This window comes from Eublepharis macularius, chromosome 1, assembly GCF_028583425.1.
Source record: "Eublepharis macularius isolate TG4126 chromosome 1, MPM_Emac_v1.0, whole genome shotgun sequence".
Lineage (NCBI taxonomy): Eukaryota > Metazoa > Chordata > Lepidosauria > Squamata > Eublepharidae > Eublepharis > Eublepharis macularius.
This window is the reverse complement of record NC_072790.1, coordinates 216773009-216794164: the sequence shown is the minus strand read 5'-3', so window position 1 is coordinate 216794164 and position 21156 is coordinate 216773009. Positions and strand designations below refer to the sequence as shown.

General features: G+C 43.4%; 1 protein-coding gene across 2 annotated transcripts in view; it reads right to left on the bottom strand.

Moving 5' to 3' along the window:
• Positions 1-222: 222 nt before the first annotated feature.
• PAPOLG (poly(A) polymerase gamma) overlaps positions 223-21156 on the bottom strand; it is a 60466-nt gene continuing 39532 nt past the window's right edge. For both annotated transcript variants that reach the window (XM_054996415.1, XM_054996423.1), the window contains 12 exons: positions 20959-21079; positions 19313-19397; positions 18639-18692; positions 10866-10985; positions 10187-10296; positions 8223-8344; positions 7959-8128; positions 6718-6827; positions 6404-6633; positions 4691-4744; positions 2872-2987; positions 223-1829 (listed from right to left, as the gene is read on the bottom strand). In XM_054996415.1, the coding sequence (XP_054852390.1) occupies positions 2889-2987; positions 4691-4744; positions 6404-6633; positions 6718-6827; positions 7959-8128; positions 8223-8344; positions 10187-10296; positions 10866-10985; positions 18639-18692; positions 19313-19397; positions 20959-21079 (1275 nt within the window). In that variant the 3' untranslated portion in view covers positions 223-1829; positions 2872-2888. The remainder of the gene's footprint in view (positions 1830-2871; positions 2988-4690; positions 4745-6403; positions 6634-6717; positions 6828-7958; positions 8129-8222; positions 8345-10186; positions 10297-10865; positions 10986-18638; positions 18693-19312; positions 19398-20958; positions 21080-21156) is intronic.

Sequence of the window (21156 nt, the reverse complement as noted above, 5' to 3'; positions counted from 1 at the left end):
TTCTGCCCACCCCGTATTAATAGCTCTTACAATAGCAAATATGTTGTAATGCACCCAAACAATTTTTGTTTTAACTTTAAATCTCCACACTTATCCACGGTCACCAGCATGCCTGAAGTGAAATTTCCTTCCAGAAACATTTCCATACTGACAGCAGTGGTCCAGAAACACTTTTTTTTTAAAAAAAAGGCCAACAGACGTTTCTAAGCTTGTTTGAAAAGATGGTTTTTCTTCAATACATACAAAAATACTTTAAATACACACGATCCCCCTTTTTTTTTTACAAAATACATTTCAGCTATTACTACGAGACACTATATAACAAACCATAATTTTGTAAACTTTTTGTTCCTGACATTTCTATCAGCTATTTTGGCAGAATTTTCTTATCCATAAACAATCACTTTGTCAGAACTGTGCAATGATTTTGAACTGGGCAACTGGTTAATTTACTCAAAGTTCTATAAAAGTCAAAATTCCTAGCCACAGTTTACAGAAAAAGTGAATTGGGGGTAGATCAAGAGTTTACATATTGTAGACAAGATATGGAGTATTGTTTTGAGGGTTTTTTAAAGCAGACGACAAAAGTCTGAATTAAGGCCTCAGTCCTTTATAGCTCCAAAATTCAAATGTCATCAATTTGCATTTCAATATTGTGGCAGATTTTAGTGTCAGGTTCAGTTTTCAATTCTGAATCTTAGGGTAAAATCCAACCCCAAATAAAGCATTTTATGTCCTATGATATTCATGTGCCATTGAAATCAATTGAACTTACGAGTGCTTAACGAGGGCGGGACTGCACTCTATTTCATGGGCCTCCACAGGAGGCAGCTTTCATGGGACATTTACACAGTGCAGAAATGTAAGTGCGAAGTTCTCTAATGGGATTGCCTTTGGAAAGAAACACAACACAAATATATAGATCCTTATGTGCATAAATTGTTCCACTTACGTTCACAAAAACCACCAGATGAAGCCCATCTACAATACTCAGTTCTGCAAACCAGTATTCAGTCTTCCACCCCCTGGTAAGTTGTGGATTTCCTGATCACAGCCATAGAGTCAGAATACAATTATGATGGAGATTCAGAGTGATGTTAGAAAGTCCTGGCGTCAACCACATCAACTTTGAATCAGGTGCGTAATGGGAGTTTTGTACCTCCCAGATGTATGCCTGCCTTTTTCTCGTGACTGTAATACACAGGAGCAGCCACAACATTTTTGCATCATCAGCCTACCCCACAAAGTCACTACTGAATGTTGGAAATCACTTTACTTATATGGCTGCATGGTCCCATTGTGAAAATTACAGCACAAGCTCTATAAGCAGGTTGAGGATGCAAAAATGGCACTGGAAGGAGTATGGGGGGGCGGGGGTTGAAGCTGGTTTTCCCTGAGCACTACATTCACAAGCAGAAAGGGCAGCATGCATCCGGAGCGACAAGCTCCCCTCGCACATCTGATGGAGATTCATGGACACAAGGGCTTTGCAAAGTGTAGGGAGACCCTTTGACTATTTGCTCTGCTGTAATCCGACTCTCATCAGTGGGAGTACCCAGGGGCTAAACAGTCTATGTTCCCCATGCCCTTTTCGGAAAACAGGCACAAGACAATTTTTTTTTTTGGTATTTTTCTGTAACAAAAAATGCTGTACTCAAGACAAACAATTCAAACACAAGACTTAAAATAAAGCTGTGCAACTGCACAGTGAAAATGAAGTCGACTCAGTCCAAGACAACAAGTTAGCTATATTACAGGCATATTCAAAGGCCATGATGTGTTGTGGAGAGCAGCTTGGAAATTCTGCAGCAGTTACGACAGCTCAGGACCTGGAGGGAAAGAAGTTGACAGAAAATGAACACTCTTTAAATGGGAATAGGTTGCTTATGCTGTGCCAGCCACTAGCATCCACAAGCCTTTAACACAAAAGCAGGACTACTGATCTACCTAGCTCAGTACTGGACCTCGCAGTACTTCTCCAAGATCCCAGGAAGAGGTCCTTCCACGGCTATCCAAGATCCCAGGAACGGAAGATGGGACTTTTAATGGGCAAAGTATGTGCTCCATCACTGAGCTGTGAATCTTTATGGATGGTACCTGCCTCAAGCCTGAAATTGTTTGGCGAGTGAACTGAGACTCTTGCAATGCCTAGGCTGACTGGCAGCAGCTCTCCAAGGTTTTGGGTGCAAGCCTTTCCCAGCCTTGTTGCCCGAGACTTTTGACTGGAGGTGTCAGAGTCGGACATGGGAAAACATACCTTGTAATATTTTAGATACATTACTTTGTAGTCAGCTGCAGCAACTCTCTCCACAAGAACACACGAGGTTCCCTTATAATGAATCCATTTCCCACAAGACCATCACAGTCCATCAAGGTCAGTACTGTCTACTCCAATGGGAAAGCAGTTCTCCAGGGTCTTAGCTAAAGGTCTTTCACATCAACTACTCTCTAGTTAAGAATAACTGGAGAGAATAGGGATCGAACCTGGAACCTTCCACACACCAAGTACACGCTCTGCCACTCCACACCACTATGTGACTAGTACGGTTACCATAATTTGACCCCTGGCAGGCCCATGGAATAAAGCTCTCTGCCATGGCCATCACACAACTCATGTTTATTTAGATATTTATACACCACTCTTTCCCCAAAGGGGAACCCATAGCAGCTTATAACACTATTCTCTGTGCTTCCACAGCAGAGCGGAGATTCAAATCAGATCTCTCAGGCCAAACCTCTCAAATCTCTCTATTCAGATACTCTTATCATTACACCACATAGGCTCTTATTGCAATAATTTGATCCTAGGCAGGTACATGAAACAGAGCTGGCATTCATGGCTATAGCATGCTCCATATTTACTACTGTTACCTGGAAGAGAGGCATCGTTACCGGTTAAGAGTCAGTCTGATGGAGTTTTTAATTACACGAACACTACTTGCTGGAATTGGAGAGGATGAATCTGGCAGTTCTTTACTGGAAAGTCGCTACAGAAGGAAAATGAAAGTGTTAAACCAAGCATCCTGGAATTTAATTGTAACAGATCAAAATAGCTGCTGCCCAGTAAGATTTGTTTTTCTAAATTTACAGGCTGCCTCTCCAAAGACCTGCTCAAGGTGACACAGTGCAAGACAAACAGTGAAATGACTAAAAACAAGATTACAAAAATTAAAAGCCAGCAATAAAATTATTTATTGCCCATAAAGGGGCATTAACAGTATAAAAAGAATCGTTCTAGTAGTTAAAAACATTGCTCTTAAAACACCAAGTCATAAAAGTCATACTAAGCAGGCCACAAAACCACTAGCTAGAAGCAGATGAATTAAAACTTCAATTAGAAACCTGTGCAGTGAGAAATGCTTTCATCTGTTGCCTAAATGACGATAGGGTAGGTGAGCTTCAAGTAGGAAAGCATTTTGAAGGATGGGCACCACTACTAACTGCTACTCAACTAACCTCTGCAAGTGGAGGCACACACAGCACAGCCTGAAAGCAAGATCTTAACTGGTGAGCTAAACAATACATGATGGATCCGTTCTATCCGCTGTTAAGAAGCAGCAGAGCGGGCTGTCGTCAGTAAATTAGTGGCATCGCATGTGAAATCCCGCAACGAACACTTCAAAACCATTTTGTGTAGATGTGAGATACCATGAGGGTCAAGATGGAAATGCATAAATGCCACTAGGTTGAGCAGCAGTTCCCTAAGGCTGGCAGTAACCAGCCAGCCATGTAAGAGCGGAAGCATCAAAGGACGATGGCCCTCACTTCCTCAAGAGGTGTCTCCAGAAATGGGGCTACATAACCTCCTTGAAGATGTGCAGCCACCACTAGTTTGAGTGCCTTGTCAAAAAATAAAAGGCCAGCCCATCAGGTCCAGCAATGACTTCTTCAGAGCGATCAAAGGGGCCAGGACTACAACCCCTCTCAGGGTCAAGCTACAAGTGACGAATGACACTTGAACGGCAAGTGAACAGACTCACACGTATTCCTCCCTGTTCACTTGCCCTCCACTCGATCACATGATCAAGTGGAGGGCAAGTGAGCAGGGAGGAATACATGTGAGTCTGTTCACTTGCCATTCAAGTGTCATTCCTCACTTGTAGCTTGGCCCTCAGAGAAGCATTTATCACTTCCTAGACCCACCTGACCAACCCACTCAGTTAGATACAACTAGCCACAAATGGCAAGTTCAAGCTTAAATGTGGTGGGCTGCACACTTCTTGTTAGCTTTATTAGGCCTCACCAGCTGAAAGACATCCATACCACAGTGCTCCAATAGCATCCTGAGAGGGCATTTGAACCACACTGGATATGAACCATTTTATCTGCAAGATACACTGCAGAAGAGCCCGTAAGTTTACCAGATTTACATCCTCAGCCACCCTCACAACACAGATAAAGCTTTATCAGAGGGCATTGTGCTGATACAACGGTAGCAGAAAAATAACCAAAAGTTCCTCCACAACACCTAGATGCTCGTTGCTTGACACCTATGGACCATGGAGCTGATACGGTTTGTATAAACATCTATGTAAATGCAGTATTTACTGGAAACATTTGGTTCTACATCAACTGTCACGCAAGATACCTTTAGGCTCCAGAAAATACTGGTTTTTTTAAAAAAAACAAAAACAAACCCACACATCTCAGTCTTCTTTTAAAAAAGGATAAACACAGTTTCAGTCTTTACCTGTGATCTTAACGTGTCAGTTGCTGGAACAGAAAGAGAGTCCTCATGGATACCCTGAAGGAAAAAAACACATAGAAAAAGATGCTGGTTTGCAATGCAATGCAGGGGGCAGCAAACAAAGTAAAGGAAAGCCAGAATTACTGTCTGAAAAGAATGGTTCTACAAGCAGAGATGTGGGGTTTGTGTGTTATATTTCTGATACCTTTCTGAAGTCTTGAAGCATAATCCCGCACTGTCCACTTCGAAGAAATTCTCATGTTCAATGGGACATGGGGCTATGGACATCACATGTTTAACAAGCTCCCCACAGTGCACATACAGCCCCAAAATGGGGCAGTCCCCTAGGGGCTGGCTGTTTAGTCTTGGGAAACACAATGTGGCATATAGGCTGAAGCCCCTCCTCTCCCCACATCATGGTACCAAACAGAATCAGGCCCCTAGGGTGCTTGGGAAATTAATTACCAGTAGCTGCCATCCGACTGAGGACAATGAGAGTGAGATCAGAACCTTGACCCAACTCATTAAACAACGTAACACTTGGTTCTTGGTCTCCAAATCAGTCTGCATAGGATTGTAGCCTTAAGTGTCTATGGCTGAGTTAGTGCAAAGAAAGAAGCATTTGGGGACTAGAGAGGGGGGAGAAGGGGGGGGAAGTATTTGAGGCCCTACGGAGCAGTTTTTCCTTCTCATTTCTGCATCTCACACTGTTGCATTGAGCTTCTCCCTGTAAACAGACACCACCATTCGGTCACCATTTCAGAATTTGGCCCCAGCCTGGGTTTGATCAAGTCCTTTTTCAACTCTGCAGGAACTAGACTGAGGTGGTATTTCAAGGGAGACAGAAGATGGATTTGGTTCTTTGGGAGTTTCCTCTAGGGATTGTTTTAGTTAGGCAGCGGGTCATTCAAAATGGCTACAGAGCCCATAACCAAAATGGTGATTTCTAACCTCTAGATATGAAGTTGCCCTCTTATCCATCTAACTCTGTTTTTTGCTCTGAACAGTGTGGCAGTTTAGGGAAGTGTTGGTCCCCAGCACCATTCACTTAAGAGCCAAACTAGATATTCTGGTGGACATAAGTCCAACCAACAGCCACTGATGCCATTTTAAAGGCAAATTTGTCCATTTGAAAATTGCTGCAATAGGGCCTGTGGTGCAGCAGTACCATGCAATCTTGTTCCCCTCACCTTTTCAAAATAGTTGTGTGAGGCCTATTTCAGCACCTGAAAGCCAAACTGAGCCGGTTTGGTGTAGTGGTTAAGAGCAGTGGGACTCTAATCTGGAGAATCGGGTTTGATTCCCCACTCCTCTGCTTGAAGCCAGCTGGGTGACCTTGGGTCAGTCACAGCTTTTCCAGAGCTCTCTCAGCCCCACTCACCTCATAGGGTGATTGTTGTGGGGATAACACACTTTGTAAACTGCTCTGAGTGGGTATTAAGTAGTCCTGAATGGCAGCATATAAATCAAATATTGTGTTTGTTGTTATTGTTATTATGGGGTTCAAGACTGCATGGTGCTGCTGTGCCACAGGCCGTCACTGGGCCCCGGTGGCCGTTTTTAAATGGCTGAATTCTCCTCTAAAATGGTGTTTGTGGGAGTGGGTTGGACCCATTTCTGCCATAACATCTAGTTTGGCCCCACAGCACCCTTTGAACTAGGACCTCCACAATGCAAAGCAAATACTGGCACTTCCGAGTGCCAAGAGCTCCTTACCTTTTCTACATCTTTCAGCCTTTTAAAACATTCTTCCGAGCAAGGTGAATGGCTTCTCTTGTGAGGAGAGGCATTTTTAGAGATTATTGAAGTTACCGCATTCAGATGCTGTGGGGAGTATGTAGAGATAGGGGCAATTATTGGAGGAATAACATTTTGCCCTACAACTGTGGAGATGCTGCAGGCACTTTGAGATGGAGCCACTTCCATTGCAACTGTGGAACCCAACCCTGCGAAAATAAAAGAAAACTACGTTGAGTCTCACTGTTCAGACTTGCAGAGAGAAAATCCTCATTGGTTCCTTTTATACGTACGCGAACCAATCACTGGGAAAGAGGCCTGTTGTACAGGCAGCAAAGCCCGGATGACGTTTGATGGCTTCTCTCGACTTGTGAAGACGGTGGTTCTTTGAAGAGCAGCACTCCTGTCGAAGACAGCACTCGTTGAATTACAGCCTACATTACAGGACCTGCACAACTCCACCATAAAATGGTCACTAAAACCCGAGCAAAGGTTTATCCTGTTAAAAATGATAGTATCTGAAATAAAGATCAGAGTCCTCATACTACTGCAAAAGTCCAGCAGACATTGGATGCATAGCCCTTAAATGACTGAAAATTGTTGTTCTAGGTATTGTTCTATCAGGATGGGAACGTGGAACTCTGGCTAAGGACTTTGCTAACTTAAATACATGGAAGCTACCTTACACTGAGTGAGGCCATTGGTCCATCAAAATCAGTATTGTGTACTCTGACAGTGGACGGGATCTCCAGTTTCAGGCAGAGGTCTTTCACTTCCATCTACTGCCGGATCCTTTAAGCTGGAGATGCCATGGATTGAACCTGGGACCTGCTGCATGCTTTGCCAGTCACTTGCGTAAGAAACTGCCTGAAAGCCCAGTATTCTTTGATTTGATTCAGGCAAGATTCTTTCCCCAACACCAGTTCAAAACTATCCTCCCAGGGATTGAACCTGGAGCTTTACACATAGAAAAGCATGTGTAGAGCTATGATCCTATAGCTATACCCCCCGCCCCCAGGCAGGACTAGTTTAAGATATGAACCCAGGGCCTCTCACACCTTAAGCAATCATCATATGCTAGCCACAGGCCAGACTCCTTGGGCCTTAAGCCCCACTCTTATGCTATCTCAGCATCATTTCAATAATGAAAGAATACAGAGGGTCTCCATAAGAGAACCAGGGATGGGCTTCCCACATTCCAGTGTGACGCTCTCACCCTACCACCGTGGGATGGAGTCACAGCAAGATGGTGACCATGACATTCCTGTAACAGGCACTATGTGCCAGGGAGGCAGAATAGAGAGAGCGGAATCAGAGCGGACCCAACTCCAGACATTACTTGACACAGGAGTAGCTGAGCGCTCTAGTGTCTTAAAAATCAGCAGTGAGTCTTCCAGGACAGCAACTTAGGTTTCCAATATATCAGCCTTCAAGGCTAACCACTAGACCAGTGATTCTCAACTTTGCAAACTCCTCAACCCTGTTCGAAAAGGTCTTACTGTGAATTTCGTATAGCATACTGAAGCCTGCCCACCTTCCAGTTTCCTTCAAAGCAGAAGTGCTGCCGAGTTCAGCCATCCGGTTGAATGGAGGAGCAGCTGTGTATTGTGTTCCAGCATCTGCGTTCCTGTCCGAGCAGCCTTCATCCACAGATGCCCTTTTCAACACAATCCCACAAGCATTCTGACCAATATCTGGCATACTCTGTTGGAAAAAAATTGTCTTAGCATCTTTTTTGTTGCGCGCTTGAATTTTAAGTATTTTAAGAAAAGGGGTAAAGCCAGAAGTTTGATCACACCTTCTTCCTCCTTTGCAAGAAGTCTGTGGGCAAGTAATAATGAAGCTGTTTCTTCTTCACATGAGTAGCTTCAATTTTCATACCTCCTTTCAACATGTTGATGTTATTTGCTTGCCTGTAAACTAAATGCCGAAAGAATTAAGAGCTTGTCTGCATCTGAAGTGAAACATGCATTGCAATGGCCCTTAGGATAATGCACACTTTACTTATACCTTCACCTTTCCCACTGATGCCATTTCTGCACAAGTTGTCTGTTCCAGGTTCAATGCTGTAGAGAAGCAGGTTTTTTTCCTACTTCCCCACAGCATCATGGTGCAGCTGTACATCTCTAGGGGCTCCCCCAGCTCTGCCCCAAAGTTTGGGAGGAGCGCAGTAAAGCCTGGATGGCTGCTTGCTGGGTGAGAAAATTCAAGTTTTCCTACCCATGTGACATTCATTTCCCCCTGTTCCTGCAGCTGCCACCCCACCTCCCACCCCTGAGAGGTTTTATTTTTTTGCAAGTCAGCACTAGAATGTTATCATACCCTTGAAGAAATATGTAAAACAGATTCTCTGAATACTCAGCTTTTTTTCTTTCTTTTTTTAAAGTATCTAGCTCCTTCACTTGAGGATATAAGGGGAAAGGTATATTTTTACAATGGAAGAGGCTAGACTTTTTTTAAAAAATGAAAGCTGGCAATTCACATAAAATTGTTATGTTATATGGATTGTAATGCCATTTTTTTAAAAAAATTGCAAAATGTCTGGTGGCCCAGAAGAGGGAGGCACCACTGCTGAGACACGGAAACCTGCCGTAAAGAAGCCCTGCTGCTGCGTTTTATCTGCAACCACAACAGCAACGGGGAGACCGCATAAGCCCCTCCCTGTGCGCAAACCACCCAAAACTCAAAAACAAATGCAGTGTAAAACAATGCAATTAAATTGTATGAGTCATTTAACACAAGAGGTTTACAAAAATTAGAAAACGTGCAAAGAAATATCAGACATAATACATAAAACAATGTGGAGACGGAATTCCAGAAGCAGAAAACAATGCAGTAAGAACCAGACAAGACATAGTTCTTCCCTATCCTACCTTGTAAATCCCCCAGCAAGGGGTCAGCGTTGGGAGGGGACCACTGCTGTACCATGGGCAGACTGTTCTGCTACTGGGATCTGAACCATTAAGCCTGGTTTTGTGTACTCACAGCTAAGTATGGCGATTGGGCAGCCATATGCCTCTCTGATCCAAGACTTTCACTTTCAGCATGGAACTGCTCAGCCTCTATTTATCTTGCTTCTGCATTACCCCCTGTACTGCTTCCCAAACCTGGTTTGGTTCAATCTTTTAGGAAAGACTACAGTAAAAGCATCAATGGAAACCATGTTAATGAGAAGGTATGCATTTTTGCAGGATCCAACCAGTGCCATTTTTCTTACCTTATCCCCCAAGGCAGTCATCCCTCCCCACTGGTTGGTTTTGTTTAAAATTGGATAACGTTACTGTGCTATAGTAACCATGTATGAGTTCCCAGCTTTCACTTTAACAATCTAACTCTTTGTTGCTGGTTTGTAAGGAAACAGATACAGCCTGCATATTTCCCTTCCACAACGAATATCTTTAGAGACTTCTTTCCATAATGAAAGGTGTGAATTAATACACAGTTGCAATGCAGCAGATCATTATAATATTACTGCCAGATTGCTATATCGCAATCAATTAAGTCGGCACATGGTGAGTGTTACCCATTAAGTGCTGTTTGCAAAAAATGCTCCTTCTCTTTTACAAGGCTGCCATGTGCTATTTTAGAGAAGGCTTAAATTTGACATTAAATTTGTACGTTCTGTAGGCATCGCTCCCTAATCTCAGTAGGACTTGGCCTACCAAATTAAACATTAGTTTATACATAAACTCCCATATAAACAGAGCCCCTTTGGCAGACCATCTTAGACTGTTCAGAACAGGATTTGGAAACAAGATTTACCTGTATCTGTGAATGACTGGATATCATAGGTTAAGTCAATGTTCACACTCTCAGCATTCTCTGCTTTCTTAAAAATTATTCCAAGGAACCACATGGATATGTAGCTGCTCCTGAAAAGAGAGAGTGACCCAGGACAGCATGTAAATTGATAATGACTGGTTAGGTAGTGCCAGCGTTAGAGATGTAAGAAAATTATTAAGTTGAATGCACATCTAGCTTTAGTATAACTTGTGCAGGAAGGTGGCCTTCTTGGCAGGTCCCTGTAGATTATTACACTAAGTGGGAGATACACGTTATGAAGGCAACATTGGGGTTTGCAGTCCACCTAATACAACTGGGGAGTATCTCTATAAGGTAAGAAGGGGCCGCTTAACCCTTCCCCTCCCCCCCCTCCCCACACCTCTGCAAAAGGTTGCTTCTACTTTCTTTTACTATCTTTCCGCCACCTGGGCTTTGACACAGAAAGAAGCCTGGCAATTGAGGGTGGGTGGCTGGCAAAGCAGGGAAAATTTTCAGGATAGAATGAGTAGGTACAAGAAAGATTAACCAGCCTACTCAATCAGCTATTCCTCCCCCTCAATTAAGTTACAATACCAAAAAAAAATTCTCAGTTATGAAATTCCTCCCCAATATTGCTGCATGCTTCATGGTTGAAGAAGCCCACAAAACATTAACTCACTCTTTGTATTGTTCTTTGGTCCCAGGGAAGGACTGCGGATTTACATGCGCAATTGTTATAAATTCATTCCGCTCCAAGTTCCCAACAAGCACACGGATTTTAGATTCCACTAGGCCAACCCTAAAAAATAAATTTTAAAAACTCAAAGTTCAATTCGTATTTTGCTGAAAAATGGCTAGGTGCTTCTAACCACCAACTGAAATGTGACACCATGTGGCCTAAGAGAGTAGTAATATGATAAATGTAAGAAACATCACACGACTAAGGATCCCTCTACACGAGGCCTCTTATACGAGGATGCTCAAGTCTAGGGAGATGCAATGTTAGCTGGGAAGTGGTTTAAAAAGACAGAGCCAAAGGATCTGTTAATTTACCTCTCTACAAGAGGGTAGTTTCAAAAGACAGAGCTGGCAGAGATCACTCCTCAGAGGGTTTGTTATTTCATCTTCAACCTCCCGGAAGGCTCTGTCCATTTCACCTCTCCAGTCTAAAATGTGTGGAATCGCAACCAGAGGGCAACAAGGAATGGAAATGGACTGGAGCTGCCTTCCAGAGTCGGGCTTGGGCCTGGAGAAGTTATAATGGGCTGAAGTTTCCCTTCTGGCATTTTACAGCCTCTCCACACAGCTCCAGTGTATAGCAAAGCCTTTGCCCTGCCACTGTCTTCTTAAACTACCCTTTCTGGCTACCGTTGCATCTCCTGAAACATGTTCTTCACATGTCAGATGTCTCACGTAGAGCGACTCTAAGGTCCACACTGAGTACATCTGCCACTTCAACTAACTGGTGTTTTAATAATTTAAGCATGTTGAATAATCCTAATTTATGAGAATTCTTGAAGAACTCTGAATAATTTTCCCATTACATGCATCTTCAAATAAAAGTACAGTTCAACATGAGGAGTCAATGTGGCCAACATCTGGCTGTCTGGGATAAGAGGCAGCAGACATTCTCAATTATGGTTGCTCCAGAATAGGAAGAAAAAGTATGAAGGTGATATGCTTTTTAAGAGCTACCATGCAAAAAAAAATGGATTCTTGCTATTCCTCAACTAGCAAGAAAACAGAACTTAACCATGAATAAAACAGTGGATAGAGGGAATCCGGGAAAGGTTACTCTTCTCACTTGCTTAATGAATATAGTCCTGTCTGGGGAACAAGTCTAACTAGTCAGAAAGGGGAGTAACATCCAGGATTTGGGACACAATCTCTCCAAGAAGCTAAGATGGTATGGATGACTGTTGAGGCAAGACTGGATCTGGGTGGAGAAGATCGTGGAAATGAGCCATGGTGGACTATTAGCTGAACAAGGTCCAATATCCACTTCCTCCAAGACTAGTCAGAAATCACTAGGATTACCCACTCACAAATCTGATCTTCCTAAGGGCTCTCACTATAAGAGGCTTAGGCAAAGAGCTGGTGGCCAGTCCTGCATCAGGCATATGCTTCTGCCTGTTTCAAGGGAAATGGGAGTAAGACCTGGGGACCTGATGATTTGCTGGAGAAGTCTAGGAAGGAAACCCAAATTTCTTCTACATACCTCTGAAGTCCTGGGGTTAAGCTCCCATTCTGCTGGATCTATGTCTTGAAAGGCAGCTATGAAGTCTAGGAAAGATCCTTCAGCAAGGAAGTGTTGCTGGAGATCAAGGTGATTCATACTATGCTGTACCCCATTACTATGTATGGATATGAATGTAGGACAATGAAGACAGCTGACAGGAAGAAAAACGATTCATCCAAAATGGGGTGCTGGAGGAGAAGTTTATGGATACCACAGATATCCATAACACAAATAAGTGGGTTCTAGATCAAACCAAGCCTGAATAAGTAGGTTCTAGATCAAACCAAGCCTAGAAGCTAAAATAACAAAAATGAGGCTATTGTACTGTAGTCATATCTGCACTGAGCTTTGCTGGTGCAGGGAGGACGGAATACAAATTTAAACAAATAAAATAAAAATAAAAAATAAGTATCATAAGAAGACTCAATGGAAAAGGCTATAATGCTAGGAAATGTAGAACGCAACAGGAAAGGAAGGCGACTCAACATGAGATAGATTGATTGAATGACAGAACCCATGGCCTTCTGTTTACAAGACCTGAGCAAAGCTGTCAATGAGAGGATGTATGGGGGGGGGAGTACATAATTCATACCGGGGGGGAGGAGGCATAAGTCTGAGGCAACTTGGTGACACATAACACATGCTGCTTTCTTGTTGGCAGGACTGCATGCTCCTTGCTAATGGATATATGTCCTGATGGTCACATTGTCTATGTTCAGCAGGACCAGTTCCTAAAAGATGTGGCTGGAGAGCCCAAAGGGCTATGTACACCCATTTCTGCTCCAACCAATTTTGCACGAGGCCTCACAGTGCTGTCCATTGCCCTGGCACTGTCTGGCCATCCACACAGGTTTCCCATGCAAACAGGGTGATTTCAGTAGTAAGAAAGAAAGGTGACAGATTGGGATGGTGAAGCAACCAGCAGGATAGCCTGAATGTTGACATCTGCTATTTGAAGACATAACTGACAACATCCTGAAAAGAAAAACTACTGCAAGAATTTGGAAAGGAGTCTTGAAGATAGGCTGTGGTCCAACAGAAGAGCCTCTGCTTTGCAAGCAGAAGGTCCCAGGTTCAATTCCCAGCATCTCCAGTTAAAAGGAACAGGCGATGTGGAAGACCTCTACCTGAGACCCTGGAGAGCCAGCTGCCAGAGTAGACAATATTGACCTTGGTGGACCGATGGCCTGATTCTGTATAAGGCAGCTTCATGTTCATGTGTTGTCCATGTCTTCACTGAGATCATGAAGTCATGTAATTAAACCAGAATCATGTAATCCACTGAGATGGCATTTAAAAATTTAAACACAAAGTTTGGGAAGAGAAGGCTGTCTAGACAGGTATCAAATAGGATTCTTAGATGCCTAAGGGACTAGAATGAAATAAGCAAACTATTGTCCTGGTTCTCTTAGGAATCTGCGTGCAGCAGAGCATGAGATGATCTCCAACACCACTCTCCCTGCACCTGAACAACTAGGAATGTATTGGCAGATTGCCCTACTGCAAAAAGAGATGGCTGACCTGGAGTGGCAGCTGGGGGACCAGGGCCACCATCAACCAAGTCCCTGAGACAGACGACAAGCCAAATGGAATGACTGCAATCAGGAAGTGCTGGGATCACAGGCAACCAGAAGAAACATGCAATGCTTGAGATGAGTTGGTACATTTAGACAGAATGTCTAGGGAGGCTAAATGGCCTCTAGCTGTACGGCTTCCATTGTGGTCTCCATATGAAAATTGTGTATCTTGACTAGTGAGTTCAGCTGCTTGAGGTCAAGATCACCTTTCAATCTGCTTTCATTCTGAGTCCATGAAGAAAACACTAAGCACCACAGCCCATTTGCAAGGGCGGTACTGGCTCTACGGTCTCTATGTCTAAAAGGGATTATATGTACTGAGTACTGAGGCTTGTGTGCCAACTGGCAATGGAACAAACTATTTGGAATCCACAGAAATTAGAAATATTTGTCTTCCATGACTTTCCGAACCATCCATTATTTGTGGATGTTGCCACTTAAGCTTGATAAAATGGCAGAGGTGGCCCCCTACTGGCAAGTCGAGCTGGTTGCTGGTGTTCGTGCCGCTTGTTTGAAAGGAAGAAATAGCAGACCTGGGCTGGTATCTGGATAATTCCAAGCGAGTTCTGGAGATGTGTACCTTACCAGGATTGTCTTCTATCATGTATTATAGATACAACTGGTATTGCACACTTTTTCTGTTTTCAGAGGGAGATCGTGGAGAGCTGCATTACTAAAGAATTTCTTACCCTGAAGAAAGACTTGACTCCTTAGAAGGATCTGACAAATTTATGTTCCAGTTCCTCCACCAGAAGTGCCTGCAGGCCACAACTCCATCTGCTATTGTCTTGGAAGATCACAGGACGGCTTCAAGGTTAGAGTCCACCAGATAGGTAACTGCTTTGTGAATCTTGAGGATGTTTTTGCTGAGCTCTGAGGGAAAAGAGGCATCCTGGAGCTCTGAGGGAAAAGAGGCATCCTGGAGCTTACTCACAGACCATGGAATGGAAGACCTGGCCAACAGGAATATGACGCCCTAGTAGACAAGGCTGCAGTTTCATGGTGCTTACATAAAAGGAAAAATAGAGCACATCACCCTTAGTCTTTGGGAAAACAATCCTGTTCCTTTGATATCCTGACTGCGGTGACCTGTACAGCCTCAGATACATCCATCAAACACACCTGAAGTAATTAGAGGACTGTTGGGGGAGGGGGAGATAAAACTTCTAGGCAGTTCCCAAGGTAATTTTTCCTCATACAAGACAGGCCAATTCACCACTGACAGTCTGAGGCAACTGATAGCATTGACCATCTCAGATGAAACCATCGTAACCCATGAGGGAAGGCGGATACCCGCTCACTGAAGGGCTATCAAGATCTTAATAATTATAAAGTACTACAGCCTGAGAGGGGAGAAGTCTGAGAGGATAGGGCAATTCATCCCCTGACCATTCTATTACTTCTCCTTCAGACAGTAGGAAAGAAATCTTCCACACTGACCAGAAGAATAGATTCAACAGCTTCTGTTGCAGAGGAGTTAGCCGTGTTAGTCTGTGGTAGCAAAATCAAAAAGAGTCCAGTAGCACCTTTAAGACTAACCAATTTTATTGTAGCATAAGCTTTCGAGAATCAAGTTCTCTTCGTCAGATGCATGGTACAGAAACTGGTCAAATATAGAAGAGGAGGGGGGAGAAGGGGAGGAGAGGATGCAGTTAGGGGGGGAGAGAGAGGGATGTAACCAAAGGAATGAACAACTGAACAAAGGAATGTTTTGGTTACATCCCTCTCTCCCCCCCCCCTAACTGCATCTTCTCTCTCCTCCCCTTCTCCCCCCTCCTCTTCTATATTTGACCAGTTTCTCTACCATGCATCTGACGAAGAGAACTTGATTCTCGAAAACTTATGCTACAATAAAATTGGTTAGTCTTAAAGGTGGACTCTTTTTGAACAGCTTCTGTTGAAACAGAAGCAGTAGGGATTGGAGGCTGGTTGCTGAAGAACTAAATTCTGAAAAGGCCTAGATCGATTCTGCTTCTGTGGGGGATGAAGGGGAGAGAAAAGTGTGGGCGTGTACATGGGGCTGGGGATCTGCAGCTCAGTGTCTAAGAGCTTTGGGAAGGATTGAGAAAAATTAGAGACAGGAAGAGGATAAGGCCCTGCAGCTGCACCTCTTTACAATGTTAGCGGCTTTTTCTTGATCCACTTGCTAAAGTGTAAAGAAAAAAATATAGTTATTTGAGGAAAGGATGCTAAAGGAGATGTATTAGTTATGTGGGGCCCTCTGGTGGTCAGATGGAAGAATTATATTCCCTTTTCCTTGATTATTTAGTTGACAAACAACACCATGCCAGGAGCCAGACATGTCTGGGATATATCATCCACTACTGCAGTGGGGTGTTGTTGATACTCTGAAGATGCCACTTTCACTGTGGAGGACTTGTTAGCAAGTGGAAAAGTAAAGTCTGAATCAGCCTGCAGCTCCTCTCTTTGTACAAGGACTATTACTACTCGTCCAGCTGTCGGTTGCTTCAGATGTGGCATGTGGCTCCTGCTGCAAGTCTTCCCACACGGCCACCTCCATTTGTGGCTCTGGGGAGGAAAGCTGGCCATCCTTTCCAGTACACACCGCTGGCAAACCACCGCCCTCGTGTTGGTCAGGTAGGCTGATGCACCTTTTGAGAGGAGAGGTGTCCAAGTTCTTAGTACAGGACCCTGCCAGGCCACTCTCAAGTCAGTCAGGATGAGTGGACCTGAGAAGTCACTGAGGGAATCTTCCTCCTGCACACAAACTGTCGCTCCTGAATTCCTTTCCTGAAGAAAGCATCCTCTTGCTTTAGAGTAGTCAAAGACCAAATAAAGGAGAGGGAGGGGGGAAAAAGAAATGATGCAAAAAGTTCTGAAAGCGAGAGAAGAGGACCAGACTGCAGAGCAGACAGGACGAGAACTGAGATATTACTTCTACTACTAACTAGTTAGTTGCCTAATTTGAACAGCCCTGTCTATGGAACATGTGCAAAGACTTGCCCATCCTGCATTGTCTCCTCCACTATCAGAGAAAGGGAACAGTATTATTTTTACAGATGTGAAACAGCCAGGCAGTATGTTCACTCAGACAAGGACACTATTCAACCTTCTCAATTTCTTCCAGTATGCATGTCCATTTTTTCCAATATGTAATAGATTTTTCTTTAAGACAAAGTTTGCCCAGAAAAACTCACTTTAGAGAACACCACTTTGCTGAAAGTTAGATAGAAGACAAGTGTACCGTCCCACCCGTTCCCTTCAGAAACCACCTGCCAGCACCCTGGCCATAGACATTACTCCTTATACATCCCCCTCATCTTTGCTGCTGAGGAAAGCGGGGCAGAAAACAAGTCTCAGGACTTCCAGCTACTTATCCTCATATGGAATGCTTTCAGCACATTTGCCTAGGATGCTACCAAACTGCTGTGACTCCAGCATTGTTGCACATTGTGATAGCATTTATCCATATTCAGCAACTTTTATCTCTGCCCACCAACAAGATTGCAATCAACTTAAAGCCTATGAGTTCGGGCTATTTAGGATACATATCAAGTGAGTCACAGAAGAGCTACAGCTTCAGTCTGGAACTCAACAATACAGCCATTTGCATATGCATTTTTGGGTCAGTGTATGGTCTCTAGTAGGATCAGGCAAAAGTGTCTGGTCTGACCATTCAATTGGCTTTTCTGAAAAAAGTGACCAAAATACACTCATTAGAGAAGTATATAATCTTAAGGAGTAATAAAATAGACAGATACTGGTGTTAACATCTCAAATCTGAAAGACAGTGGTCTCTGTATCTCTTCCTATATTGTTGATTATCTTTCTCAAATTGTGCATTAATGGATTGAACTACCACTGCTGAAAAGATGACCCTAATTACAAGCTGCAAAATACATATAGGATTAGCAAGAAAGAGTTAGAGGGGCTTCGGTATATGTCTTCGTAGCTAGTTATTCCTCCCAAAATTGAATTTTGTGATTCTGCATGAGTGACCCAAATCTCCAGCCTTCCCCCAGGATACTATAAACACAAGCAAGCTAACTTCCCCACTTCTGTCTCTCCCTGCCCCCTTTAACTTGACTCCTAATTCTAAGAGTAATAAAAAGCTTTTTATAAGACTGGGAGAAACTGCGTTTTTTAAAATTTATAGGCCAGGACTTCTCTGTATGCCTCGGGAGTCTCTCAAGTATACAGAAACCATTTCTACGGGCAGGCTATTTTTTCCTGTTTCAAAACAGGCACTCTACCATGAAGTTTGTAATTAGAAGTAACAACATGGCGGTCCAGAGGGAATCAAAGGAAGAGGGAATGCTTTGGAAATCCCACCCTCTTCTGAGGTCTCCCCCCCCCCTTCAAGCATTCTATCAACTCTCAGGAACTTCCACAGGCCAATTTTTTCTCCAACCCACACCCCCTTCCCTCTTAACCGCCCAACTGTTCTCAACACACAGTGCTCCCCGGCATTATTTGACATTGAGCAAGGACTTAGAAGGGTGTAACTCTGTTTAGGAGTGAAATGAAGGCAACGTCTTCTGCATATCTATGAAGTTGCCAGATCATGTTCAGATTCAATTTTTTTTCCTGTGGGTGGCCTGATTTTGCTGCTTTTGTGATTAAGGGGGTCAGCCACTTTATTACTAGATCGGTGTGATGATTTGAGGAGACTCACCATTCCAAATGGTGCTCTTCAGTTGACGAACTGGCAATCAGTACAATGTAATGCCTGGAAAGAATGTAGAAAGCCAACATCCAGTCAGTTTTGACAGTTGAAAGTGCAAGATCTTTCCAAATGCTAGCTGAATTTCTTTGTCTTAAGCCTTCACACACAGGTCTCGCACATCTGCATCTCTTGTTCACTGGATAATCAAAGTCTTGGTGCAGATGCTACATTACTGCTATAGGCCGGATAGCCCAGTAGTAGCACTGATGGTAGGTCACCTCAAAAACTTTGAAATGTTAGCTGAACATCAGGAAATAATAAATTTTAGAAGCTAATTTGTTGTTAAGAGGTCACGCATCATTCTCTGACCCCAGAATACTACACTAATCACTAGGGGGCATTCTGCTAAGTAGTAAAAAGTACATTATTCTTATTTACGAAAAGAAACAATGACGTTTTCCATCCTGCTTTTTTGCCACAGAGCAAACCACCATAAATCTACAGCTTTAACTCTGTTCTTAGCTCCAATTTTTTCATATGACAGGCAGCTTCCATTTAGTAAGAGTCTGTCAGAATTCTTACAAGACAAAGCAAGGTATAAAAGGGGTGTGCGATGAAATTATTAGATAGTTCTGTCAGTCAACACAAAGGAAGATTTTGGAAACTAATGTAGCCTTACATACTTGTACTTCTGGAAAAAGTTTGGTGGTTCAAGCAACTTTGACCACTCCAGTTTTCCTTGGAGAATCTCATCTACAACCATAAGACCTATCAAAATATGAAACCACAAAGTTATTTGCTTTAAGCATCTGGGGAAGGTCTGAGCAGGATAGTCTCTTCTATGCAGCTTTGACGTACAATGGAGGCTCACATCATTTGGCCTTCAGCATTCCCTTCCAGGGTCTTCCCCATCTCTTTCCACTCACCCAGTTTGCCACCGTCACCCTCACTCAACACTTTCAGGTTACATCTCGCATAGAGATCATGCCACACGGTGTTAGAACAGACAGGCATACCTTCTGTAAGTGTGGTATCTGCTGTGGAGAGCTGTTATTTCTCCCTGCTCATTCTTCTACCTACTCCAAACTGATTTTTCTTCCCTAGTTCATACTTTCAACAGGCTCTCAAAAGAAACCTCACTCCACCACCAGGCACTTAACATGTTTATATTTATGTACACACATATTTGTAATTTTCAAAAGCTACTCCATTTTCTTAATTTGAAGAGGGGCAAGGGAAGAGAGGGTGAATGAGAGAATAACTGCAGGTGATTACTTTGGGGGGCATCAACACTCTATCTCCTAAAAGCAGGAGGGCTTCTGGGCTTGACTAGATTTAGAGTTTGAATTTTGGTCCAAAGAGAAGAAAATGCAGATCCATAGCCGCCTCTGTCAAAACTAGGTATTGCTGCCTTCAACAAGGAAGGAGAGGCCCCAGACAGAAGAAGCATTTAGTTCTGCTATGCCTCTGTTCTGCTGCCATCAATACCACCACTCCCAGCTCCAAGAACCACATTACTGCCACCTCCTCCTCTTGTAAGCTCCCTCAAGACCAGTTCATTCTTTCACATTCATCACTTGATGATGGCCCCATCAAAAAAAGGACTTCTATGTACTGAACATCCAGAATTCAGAGACCTGGCATGATGTACTAGCTAGAGCACTGGATGAGAATCTGGGAAACCCAGGTTCAAATCCCCACTCTGACGCAAGTGCGCTGTGTGACCTTGGGCGCTCATTCTGTCTACAGGGTCATTGTAAGGGCAAAAGGGAGGAGGGGATGTTGCAATCCACTTTTGGTCTCCACTGGGGAGAAAAGAAGGATATATAAACACGTATCACTTATGGGGCTTTATCAAACAGCTATTTAACAACACCATCATAACAGAGAAGTTAGTGACTATTACTAGATCTGATATAAGAAGATGCAAGTCTAGCGACACCTTAAAGACCAATAAAATTTTCAGGGTACAAGCTTTTGAGAGTCAAAGCTCCCTTCTTCAGACATACCCTGAAAATCTTGTTGGTCTTTAAGGCATCGCTGGATGTGCATCTTGTTCTTCTACTGCAGACCAACACAGCTACTCACTGAAACTTGGGCTGATCCAGGGGAATGTATTCCTACTAGATTTTCACAAATTATAAGCGATTTGGGATGCAAGTTTTTCTCTTGTGTTCTAGCTGTGTATAAACTAATCTTCAGACATAAGCCTTAAAAGGTCTTTGTGTCAGCCTTGCTAGAATCATTCGTGGTTCCTGGCACGTCCCCTCTATGCAAGACAGCATATTTAAGGAGAGGAGGATACTAGGGGGAGGCTGACAAGAATTACCTTGTTTGAATTCTTCTACCATGACTGCTCGGGTTGAGGTTGACACATTATAGGTGGAGTTCTGCTGTGGATAGGCTGGAGTGATGATGGGCATGAGATGGTTCCGGTCAGATGGATTTACCTGTGACATTTGAAGGAATGCATTTAAGGGCATTACCTTGAACTGTATGAACTGGATGTATCCTTCATGTTCAAATC